The sequence below is a fragment of the Lycorma delicatula genome, chromosome 1, assembly GCF_047948215.1.
Source record: "Lycorma delicatula isolate Av1 chromosome 1, ASM4794821v1, whole genome shotgun sequence".
In the NCBI taxonomy this organism is placed as follows: Eukaryota; Metazoa; Arthropoda; class Insecta; order Hemiptera; family Fulgoridae; genus Lycorma; species Lycorma delicatula.
The window spans coordinates 132529140-132540188 of NC_134455.1; the positions used below are offsets into that span (position 1 = coordinate 132529140).

At 34.1% G+C, this 11049-nt stretch overlaps 1 protein-coding gene across 1 annotated transcript in view; it reads left to right on the plus strand.

The window, feature by feature from the left end:
• The window catches only part of LOC142322340 (uncharacterized), a 28564-nt gene extending 17515 nt beyond the window's left edge, over positions 1–11049 (plus strand). The window contains exon 2 of the mRNA XM_075361311.1: positions 10213–11049. Within this exon, the coding sequence (XP_075217426.1) occupies positions 10213–10526 (314 nt within the window). The 3' untranslated portion in view covers positions 10527–11049. The remainder of the gene's footprint in view (positions 1–10212) is intronic.

Consider the following 11049-nt stretch of genomic DNA (forward strand, 5'->3'; position numbering starts at 1 on the left):
AAATTCTTTATATCAGTTTACCAATTGTACTATATCTTTCACATTTAATATCTACAAATAATTATTTTAATATTATTTCATATGTTTATATTCTAGATCCAAACAAATTACAATGAAATTGTAAACCGTACGATAAAAGTCTCGCAGATATCATTTATCCACTCAAAAAACAAAAATTTCTGTAATATAAATAAAACCGTTTTTAACAGAACGATACTGATAAAAAAGGAAGACACTAAATTTCTGTTATCAAAATTTGTTATTAATTTAGAATTTTCTTTAAAAAAAAATACATGTTAAATAAAACTCTTACCGGTTCCATTTCATTTGTTAAACAAGGAATAATCATAAGAATTGTATTACTTCTGTAAATTTGGTATGTATCTCTTATATAAAAGAGAATGTCCCGACTCAATCAACGTACAACCAAAACTATATAAGTAGAGACTTGAAATTTTCAGAGTACCTTCGTATCTTAGTAGGCGTGCACTAAGAAAGGATTTTGCGAAATTTTGATTTTAAGAGGTTCAAATCGATTAAAAACTAAATTTCGTGTTAACAGCGCTATCTGTTGAACGTACGTAAAAGCAACATACGCTATACTAAATATTTTACGATTCCATTTCAATGTTTCCGATATGTGTGTCCGCTATAGACTAAAAAACTACTGGACCGATTTACACGCGGGGAAGAAGGGAGAAAGGGAAAATTCGGAAAAGGGAAATAGGGAAAATCTAAAAAGGTAAAAGGGAAGAAGGGGAAACTGGGAAAAATAAAATGTTAAAAAGAAAAGGGGGTAAGGAAAGGAGAGAAAGGGAAAAAGAGAAGAGGGATAACGTTTAAAAGGAAAAAAGAAAAACATAAAATTTGGTTTGGTGAAGTTCCGTAATGTTTATTTTGTTAATATTTTATTAAACTTTCAATTGTGTTCATTTAATCTATATATATATATATATATATATATATATATATATATATATATATATATATATAGGAGCAGTATTGTGGTTAGGGAACCCATCAATGTTTAAATGGTCTTCCATTTATAATAGATGATATATATATATCATTAAAGATATATATCTTATTTACTCGTAGACTTAATATTATAGACTTATATTAAAGTTATATATATACTCGTGTATATATATATATATATATATACTCAAATCTAGCATTGCCGGGTCTGCTAGTACGTAACACAAATTAATTACAAAAGAAATTAATATATCATTATATCCTATAATAAACAACAGATTTCATATACTTTTGTATTACGTCATTGTTACTATTTATTTACAGCAAAACTTTAATCTAAAATACTTGAAAAAAAAACATATACTTTCAAGAAATAAATAAATAAATTACTTCATATATATCTTGAACCAAAATATTAGGTATAGATAATTTTATTTGTAATAACGAATTACTATAACATATTTCGTTACTAAAATAGTGATGTCATAATTATATACGGTGCAAGTCATTGCAAATCAATTGGTGTGCTTTTGGAAAACACTACATTGGCTGCTGGTGTAAGAAGTCACTGTGTGATGTTAAGAGCAGTGGAGAGGATGCCACAGCCTACTACGGACCCGCCTTCAGATAATACACGCACTACAGTTATCGACACGAATTGAAAACTTATCTTAAGTATTAATTGTTGAGTTATATACAAAAGCCCATTAGAATTATTTATTTATTCAATTTTTTTTTTTTTTTACTATAACATAACAGTAATAAATCATATCTATTTTATCTACTTTCTATTTATCAAAAAAAAAGTAGTGTTGATGAGACCGGGAGCGGCCGACATTAAAAAATAAAATAATTTTTAGTATTGTTTCATGTTATTAACAAAATAAAATTAAACGGCTTAAATTTAGTAGATTTCTCTAACTTAAGATAAGCGACATTTTTCCTTTCTAAAATATGTTTTTAAAACGAGGTATTTATATAATTTACTATAAAAATTACATATTTTATAGGTTCAATTCATTAAACGACTCGACTGACGGATAGCCGTTCAAATAAAAAAAGGAACTTATCCATTTTTTTAAATAAAACTTCCTTCCTCAGAATTTTAATAACTATGCTTCTTAATTAAATTAATTAATATTATATTTAATACATATCATATAAAAATTACGCATTATTAGACTTACAATGATATGTTTTAATTAGTTTTTTTTTTTAAACATTCCCAGAGCGACCGGTAGAGCCTTAAAGCATCACTTCGATCGCTCTGGTGTGCCATGGCAGCAGATTGCCCACCCTGACTAACCCCCTCCCCCCCGAAAGACCTCCATCGGGGTCTCCCCTGGATCATAGAAACAACCCGACTTCCGCTTCTGGATAGCTGAGATGCCTCTCCTCAGGGAAGCTGCCCTTCCCAGCCCTAACCTTTCTTTCTTTTTCCTGTTTAGCCTCCGGTAATTACCGTTCAGATAATACTTCATAGGATGATATGTAATGAGTATAAATGAAGTGCAGTCTTGTAGTCTCAGTTGGACCATTACTGAGATGTGTGGTTTATTGAAACCTAACCACCGAAGAACTCCGGTATCCACGATCTAGTATTCAAATCCGTGTAAAAATAACTGACTTTACTAGGACTTGAACGCTGGAACTCTTGACTTCCAAATCAGTTAATTTGGGAAGACGAGTTACCCACTAGAACAAACCCGGTGGATTTCAGGCATGCATTTCGCACCCCTTCCCGTCAAACGCCCTCTCATACCATCAGGGTCCTCCGTTCCATCATCGGAAGCACCCCGATTTCCCCGCTCTTGCGTGCAGGCCAGCCAAAGTGTCTTAGGCAAGGAGATACGTTTTAATTAACAATTTGTTGTCTATTATTCAGGACAAAAAATAAATATTTTATCCTTTAGAGGCGGTGCCACCTGGCAGCTGATGAGCTGTGCTTCTGCGTGGAGGTCCAGTCAAATGAACATCTGATGTTTGACTGCCCTCTCTTAGTGGGGAGGGGGGAAGAAACCGGGCCACCCTAGAACTTGGTCAAGGGGAAATTTGGCCACTCACAAGCGGTGAGTCAATGTGGCGAGAGCCGCATTGTCGGCCCGTGTGGGAATTCCTTGATGCAGTTGCTTTGTTCAACCGGCATCCGAAGTTTACTTAAAGGAAAGACTCTTACCACATTGCCGTGGGAAGCTAACCCTGAGTATTGCTGACCAGCAGCCAATTATTGTGGCTCTAAGCGCTATAAAATGTTGGACAGGTACTTGCTGGCATTCATTGACCTAGGTGTGGCTCTCCGTTCCGAGCCCTGAGGGGTTTTACCAGAGGTCGTCTTTAGACCCTCTAACTGACTACATCTCACAGTCATCAACCACGCCTCGGTCGGGATGCCACCGATATAAATGCCTCGGCAGACATTTTCAGCAGTAAAATATAAATCAAATTTTGCCTTCACGTAGATCTGCGGTTTACAAAGGATATCTTGCTACTGAGCGTAAGGACTGCTAAATTTCCAAGGTAAATAACCTACTGACGTAAGAACAAAGGAGACTGAAGACCGGGACCTTGCGTCTTGGCAGGTCAGGTGGGACGAACCCATCGGACTGATGTAGTGGTGAACGCGTCTTCCTAAATAAACTGATTTCGAAGTCGAGAGTTCCAGCATTCCAGTCCTAGTAAAGTCAGTTATTTTTACACGGATTTGAATACTAGATGGTGGATACCGGTTTTCTTTGGTGGTTGGGTTTCAATTAACCACACATCTCAGGAATGGTCGAAGTGAAACTGTACAAGACTACACTTCATTTACACTCATACATATCATCCTCTGAAGTATTATCTGAACGGTAAAACAGAAAAAAAAAGGAAAAGTCAGGTGGGACGAATCCTCCACAGGTCGCTACACACATGATATATTTCCTATAGTGTCTGATTTAGGTGCGATTAGATGGGTCTCCCCCAATTCGTATATCACACAGTTTCTCTCCGGGCATGGTGCCTTTCGGGCGAGTTTGGTTTGGTGGATTCGAGTCAATGCCCGGATTGGGGGACTGATGATATAGTGGACCACGTCCTCTACGTCTGTCCCGATACGAGGTCGAACGTTCACGAGCTGTTAGGGAACATGAGAGAATACATTCCTTTCTGGACCTCCGTACCAACTGGATGATCTGCGAGGAATGGTTTAGAGCGGCTGGTTTTCTTCGCGTCCTTGCGGTGTGTAGGTCTTCAAGGAAGTTTAATCGAGGTACTCGACCGTGGTAGGATCCCAGATGGCTAGGGTTCCGGCTTAGGCTTTGGATTGGTGGGAGGTAGGAGGATTGGTATCGTGCCACGGTTATATTGGTATTGTATAAGATTCGATTTGGGGCTCCCGCTAGTAGGGGCTGGCTACGCTGACGAAGTATGGTAGGCCTGCGGTTTATACCAGAGAAATATAATTCAGCAGAGCTCTTGAATTCATATTTCAGATTAGTCGTAAACAGCACTCCATATTTTATTATAAGTGTTAACGTAAATTTCAAGATTACTTAAAGACATATATGTTAATGTTTGCGGGTCTAAGAATCCAAAAACTTCATTAATCTCTTGAAATCCGGAGACGCGAGCTTCAAATTCACTTCATATTCCATCTATTGTTTCGTAATAACCAATTTGATATTTATCTGGTGATTCCAAACAACGGAGATAGTCTGCAATAATTTTATCCGGCATTATTTTGATTCGGCGTATTCTGTAAACTGGAAATTCAGCATTTTCCAAGCCCATTTCTTCCCAGTTACTTTTCCGTTTCATGATAGAACTATTGTAGGTTCTTTCATTCGTTAAAAGTTTTATATAATTTAAGGAGATTCACATGGTGTTTTGATCACCTAATAAGTCTCTTTTTTGTAACTTTACATCCACGGTATGAATTAAATTCTACTATAGAATGCCACCAAAGTAAATTTAAGTAAAAAAACCAATTCAATGACAACAATGATTGAGCATTTAAGAAGAAAATTTAATTGAGCATTAAAGATATAATTTGACAAGATACACTTACACATGGATTCCACAATAGCACTTTGCTGGATTCATGGACTTTCTTTGAGCTAGAAAGTATTTATAGGTAATAGAGTTTGTGAAATTCAACAAAACACTTCAATTACCAATTGGCATTACATAAAATCCTTTGATAATCAAGCAGACGTGCTGTCTAGAGGTTGCTCACCAAGCAAATTACTTGATATGTCATTGATGAACCATGCCATCACACAGGAGCAATTCCATGGGATTGGTCCTTTTTGCTGTGAAATTTTTTTAGTTTTGTCTTCTACTTTTTTACATGTATACATAAAATATAGTATTTTGACTAACTCACGCTGTGTTCTATCTGAATGGTTTAAGCTCTCAATATTATTTTTTTTGTCTTCAGTCATTTGACTGGTTTGATGCAGCTCTCCAAGATTCCTTACCTAGTGCTAGTCGTTTCATTTCAGTATACCCCCTACATATTACAATCCTAAGAATTTGTTTTGCATACTCCAAACGTTGCCTGCCTGCACAATTTTTCCCTTCTACTTGTCCCTCCAATATTAAAACGACTATTCGAGGATGCCTTAATATGTGGCCTATAAGTCTGTCTCTTCTTTTAACTATATTTTTCCAAATGCTTCTTTCTTCATCTATTTGCCGCAATACCTCTTCATTTGTCACTTTATCCAGCCGTCTGATTTGTAACATTCTCCAACAGCACCGCATTTCAAAAACTTCTAATCTTTTCTTCTCAAGTACTCTGATCGTCCAAGTTTCACATTCATATGAAGCTATGCTCCAAACACATACTTTCAAAAATTTTTTCCTGATGTTTAAATTAATTTTTGATATAAACAAATTACATTTCTGACTGAAGGCTCATTTTGCCTGTGCTATTCGGCATTTTATATTGCTCCTGCTTTGTCCATCTTTAGTCATTCTACTTCCCAAATGACAAAATTCTTCTACCTCCATAATCTTTTCTCCTCCTATTTTCACATTCAGTGGTCCATCTTCGTTATTTCTACATTTCATTGCTTTCATTTTGCTCTTGTTTATTTTCATGTGTAAAACTTCATCCATGCCGTTCATCATTTCTTCTAAATTCTTTTTACTCTCAGCTAGAATAACTATATCATCAGTAAATCGTAATATCTTTATCTTTTCACCTTGTACTGTTACTCCGGATATAAATTGTTCTTTAACATCATTAACTGCTAGTTCTATGTAAAGATTAAAAAGTAACGGGGATAGAGAACATCCTTGTCAGACTATCTTTCTTATTATGGCTTCTTTCTTATGTTCTTCAATTATTACTGTTGCTGTTTGGTTCCTGTAAATTGTTCTTCTATCTCTGTATTTGAACCCTAATTTTTTTTAAAATTCTAAACATTTTATTGCAGTCTACGATATCGGATGCCTTTTCTAGGTCTATAAATGCCTAGTATGTTCGTTTGTTTTTCTTTACTCTTCCTTCTACTATTAATCTGAGCACTAAAGTTGCTTCCCTTGTCCCTATACTTTCCCTGAAAAATCAAATTGATCTTCTCCTAACACTTCTTCCACTCTCCTCTCAATTCTTCTGTACAGAATTCTAGTTAATTTTTTTGATGCATGGCTAGTTAAGCTAATTGTTTTGTATTCTTCACATTTATCTGCTCCTGCTTACTTTGGTATCATGACTATAACACTCTTTTTGAATTCTGATGGAAATTCCTCTTTTTCATAAATATTACACACCAGTTTGTAAAATTTATCAATCGCTTCCTTACCTGTACTGAGCAGTAATTCTACAGGTATTCCGTCCGTCTATTCCATGAGCCTTTTTGTCATTAAAATCTCTTAATGCTCTCTTAAATTCAGATCTCAGTATTGTTTCTCCCTTTTTATCCTCTACGATTTCCTCTTCTTCCTCTATAACACCATTTTCTAATTAATTTCCTCCGTATAACTCTTCAATATATTCCACCCACCTATCGAGTTTGCCTTTCGTATTTATATATCATTGTACCATCTTTATTTAACACATTACAAGATTTTAATTAATGTACCCCCAACATTTTCCTTATTTCCTGTATGCTCCGTTATTTTACCAATGTTCATTACTCTTTCCACTTCTGAACACTTTTCTTTAATCCACTCTTCTTTCACTAGTTTGCACTTCCTGTTTATGGTATTTCTTAGTGGGCGATAGTTTCTTTTACTTTCTTCATCACTAGCATTCTTATACTTTCTACGTTCATCCATCAGCCGCAATATATCGTCTGAAATCCAAGGTTTTCTACTAGTTCTCTTTGTTCCGTCTAAGTTCATTTCTGCTGATTTAAGAATTTCCTTTTAACATTCTCCCATTATTCTTCTACATTTTCTACTTTATCTTTATTACTCAGACCTCTTGCGATGTTCTCCTCAAAAATCTTCTTTACCTCCTCTTCCTCAAACTTCTTTAAATTCCGCCGATTCATCTGACACCTTCTCTTCAGGTTTTTAAACCCAATCTACATTTCATTAACACTAAATTATGGTTGCTATCAATTTCTGCTCCAGGGTAAGTTTTGCAGTCGACGAGTTGATTTCTAAATCTTTGCTTAACCATGATATAATCTATCTGATACCTTGCTGTATCATCTGGATTTTTCCATGACTATATTTTTTATTATGATTTTTAAACTCTCTCAATATAATATGAAGATATTCTGACAAAGACAAAAGTCATGGCATTTCTGGAAAAAGTTTCCTGTTAGATCAAAAATCGTTCTAGGAGATAGATTCTTGAACTGGTGTCTTATTTTAATTACTTAAACTGTGATGTTATTTAGGAGAAAATGATAAGAGATTTTGATAAGAAGATCTGTAGATTTCAAGCCATTTGTGGAACAATAAGAACACTGCACAGGAAGGTGCTGAATGAGATTCAAATGAAGTTTTATAAAGTGATGGCTGTTTCTACTCTGTTGTATGGCTTTGAGGGTTGGGTCTTATCAAAGAGACAGCGCAATAAAATTCAAGCAGCGGAAATGAGATACCTGCATTCGGTAATGGGGTGCACTAGACAAAATCGTTTTAGGAACGAGGATATCAGAAAAGAGTTAAATGTTCTACCTTTGGTGACACAATAGTAGAGAACAGGGAGAGGTGGAAGGGCCATGTTAATAGGATAGTAGATGGAAGGTTCCCCAGGAAAATAATACACTATCGACCAAAGGGCAAAAGAAGTGTGGGATGGCCAACAAAGCACTGGTAACCCTTTTAAACCAGAAAAGGTGAATCACCTATACCATGATGGAAGAAGGAGAAGCAGAAGACTAACTCATCAATGCACAGCTCAAATTGCTTAACCTGGTAGATGAATCCTGGAGGATTCATTGTTTTTATAAGCACCATCAAATAGCAAAGTATTTTAGAAAATTCTGTCCAGAAGGGTGTGAAATATTTTTAATGGAAATTCTATCTCAGAAATTGAATGTTTGTAGACATAAAACTGATATTTACACTCTTCCTTAAAAGTACAATTACATATATTTCACCATCTTTCAAAAAATCCATTTTGGAGGACAAAGTTTTTCATAAAATTATATGAAGCCAAAGGTATTACAGTCATGAAAATTGATATTAAACTTTTCTTTGAAAACAAAAAAATTCATGTTTACTTTTCATAATTCTATTTTGGAAAACAAAATTTAGGGGAGCAAAAGGACGGACCAAAACTTTGTATGAAAAATCTAAATCTCAACAATATGTAATAAATAATAATTGTATTCTAGGAGCTGACAATGATCATCCAATAATATCTGATTGTGTCCAAGAGAGTCAATGTTTATTCTGCTGCAAATACCTCTTATAACATCAGAATATCTTTTTTTAATTTCAAAAGAACAGATATTTTGACAACTAACAAGTCCACAACAGACTCTGAAGGTAGCAGGAATTAATTTACAGGAAGGATTGCTTTTCTCATAGACGGTTTTATACAACCTGTTTTAGAATGATTGCACGTAACTCTCTGAACATTCTAGTATCTGAAGAGAAAACTGCTAATTTAGTTTACGTAGAAATGGTCAAATAAATTTTGTTAGATATTTTCCACTCAACTAAAAAAATGGTCTTATGTGAACAAATTCTACATTTCAGGAATCAAAGGTGTAACAGTAAAAACTCTTATTTAAAAGACATTTATTTAAGACTATAAACACTTTTATTTAAAATACAATTGACAAACTTTTCAATATATTTTCAAAAAACCAATGTTGTGGATGGAAAATAGGAGCCACTTTCCTTATTAGAATCCCCATATTAGTTTTCATGAAACTATATGAAGCCAACCCAGTTACAGTCTTAAAAAATTGGTATTTCTATGTTTTTTTTTAAAACATAAAGGTACACCAATTTTCAAACACCCAATTTGAGGGCATGGGATGATCCAGAATTTTATGTGAAATTTTTTTTTTTTGTTTAACCTTCAGGATCATGCCATGCCTGACCAGGATTTGAACCAGACCTCCAGATGAAAGGCCAAGACCCTACCACTCACATCACAGAGGCCAACTATGAGAAAATTTGATGTGAAGTATTGTTATTTAGTCACTCAATTTATTTTTAATAAGCTAGTTAAGCTTGCTTAACCATCTACTACATTTGCACTACATTAGCAAGGAAAGTGATCAGGCCAAATTTTACCCCTAAAAAATAAAGTTGAAATAAAGATTTACAAAAGTGACTGGAAAATTTTGGGGTCTCCCATTCATAAGAGATTTCAACTGTTGTCCATCTTGCTCTCCACCTGGCAAATGATAAACAGGTTTATTTTAACGTCAATAACTTGACAGATACAGTGAACAACCCACAAAAAACCACCCTCTTAGCTTTCTTCCAACAAAAAAGTGATAGCTTTTATAAAAATTTCTGTATCCTGAAGTTCCTATATATTTTGTATGGAAGAATAACAAATTCAAAAGTAGGAAATAGGGAAATTACGTCAAAGGTTGGCCTGATGTAAAGAAGAACCACACATTGGGAAGGGTGTGTACATTACTCATACCAATATTACAGAATTTTATCACCTCTTGTTCTTACATGAAGTTTGGATTAGAAAAAATTTAATGCTTCTCTTGAAAATGTATTCTTGTGCAAATTCAAAAACTCTGGGCAATTGCTAGTAGTAGTATATAATTTTAAAGCTTAAATAATATAATAAATGATTATTTTATTTGTTTTCAGGTAGAAAGAATAAAATAACTGTTGAAACACCAACTTGGTTGACCAAAGATTATATAAAAACTGCATTACAACATGATGAAAAAACAAAAGATATTATATCAATCGAAACCATGAAAATTGATAATCCAATTGCACCAGGTAATAATGGTAGTTGTTTAATACATAGAGTACAAGCTGAATATAAATTAAAAGATGAAGAAGATTTGCTAAAATTCTCTTTAATTCTTAAAGTACCAATGAAAACTGAATTACATGCATTTGTAGCAGAAAAAGGAGTTTACAAAAAAGAAATGCAGATTTATAATGAAATATAAATCAGTATTTGGAAATAAATGGCCAGATGATATTGTACCAAAATCATTTTATTCCACTGAAGAAGAAATATTGATTTTGGAAGATTTAAATGTAAGAGGTTATGTAATGGGTAATAAATCTGTAGCAAAAAACGACTTAATATTACGGAATTAAAAGAAGCTATCGAAGGTTGTGTAATTTATATCAATGTTTCTCTATTTGCCTTTTTTCATAGCAGGAGAACATGCTGAAGTAGTTGATTTTAAGGAAATGTCCATTGAAGAATTCAAAAATGCAGCAAATTATGACTTCATGGATGATGTTTCAAAAAATGAGAGATACATAGAAATACAACGTGCAGCAGAATTTGAAAATAAAGGATGGTTTCTGAAAAATCATTAATGTTTTTGTTTAAATTTATAACTTGGAGATTTGTTATATAAAACAATAAAATCAACCCTACTAAAACGCACTTGTATGTGTGTGTGCCCATCCCCCTTAACTTAGCACTGTAATGTACTGATCACTAGTGGAAAATCCTGA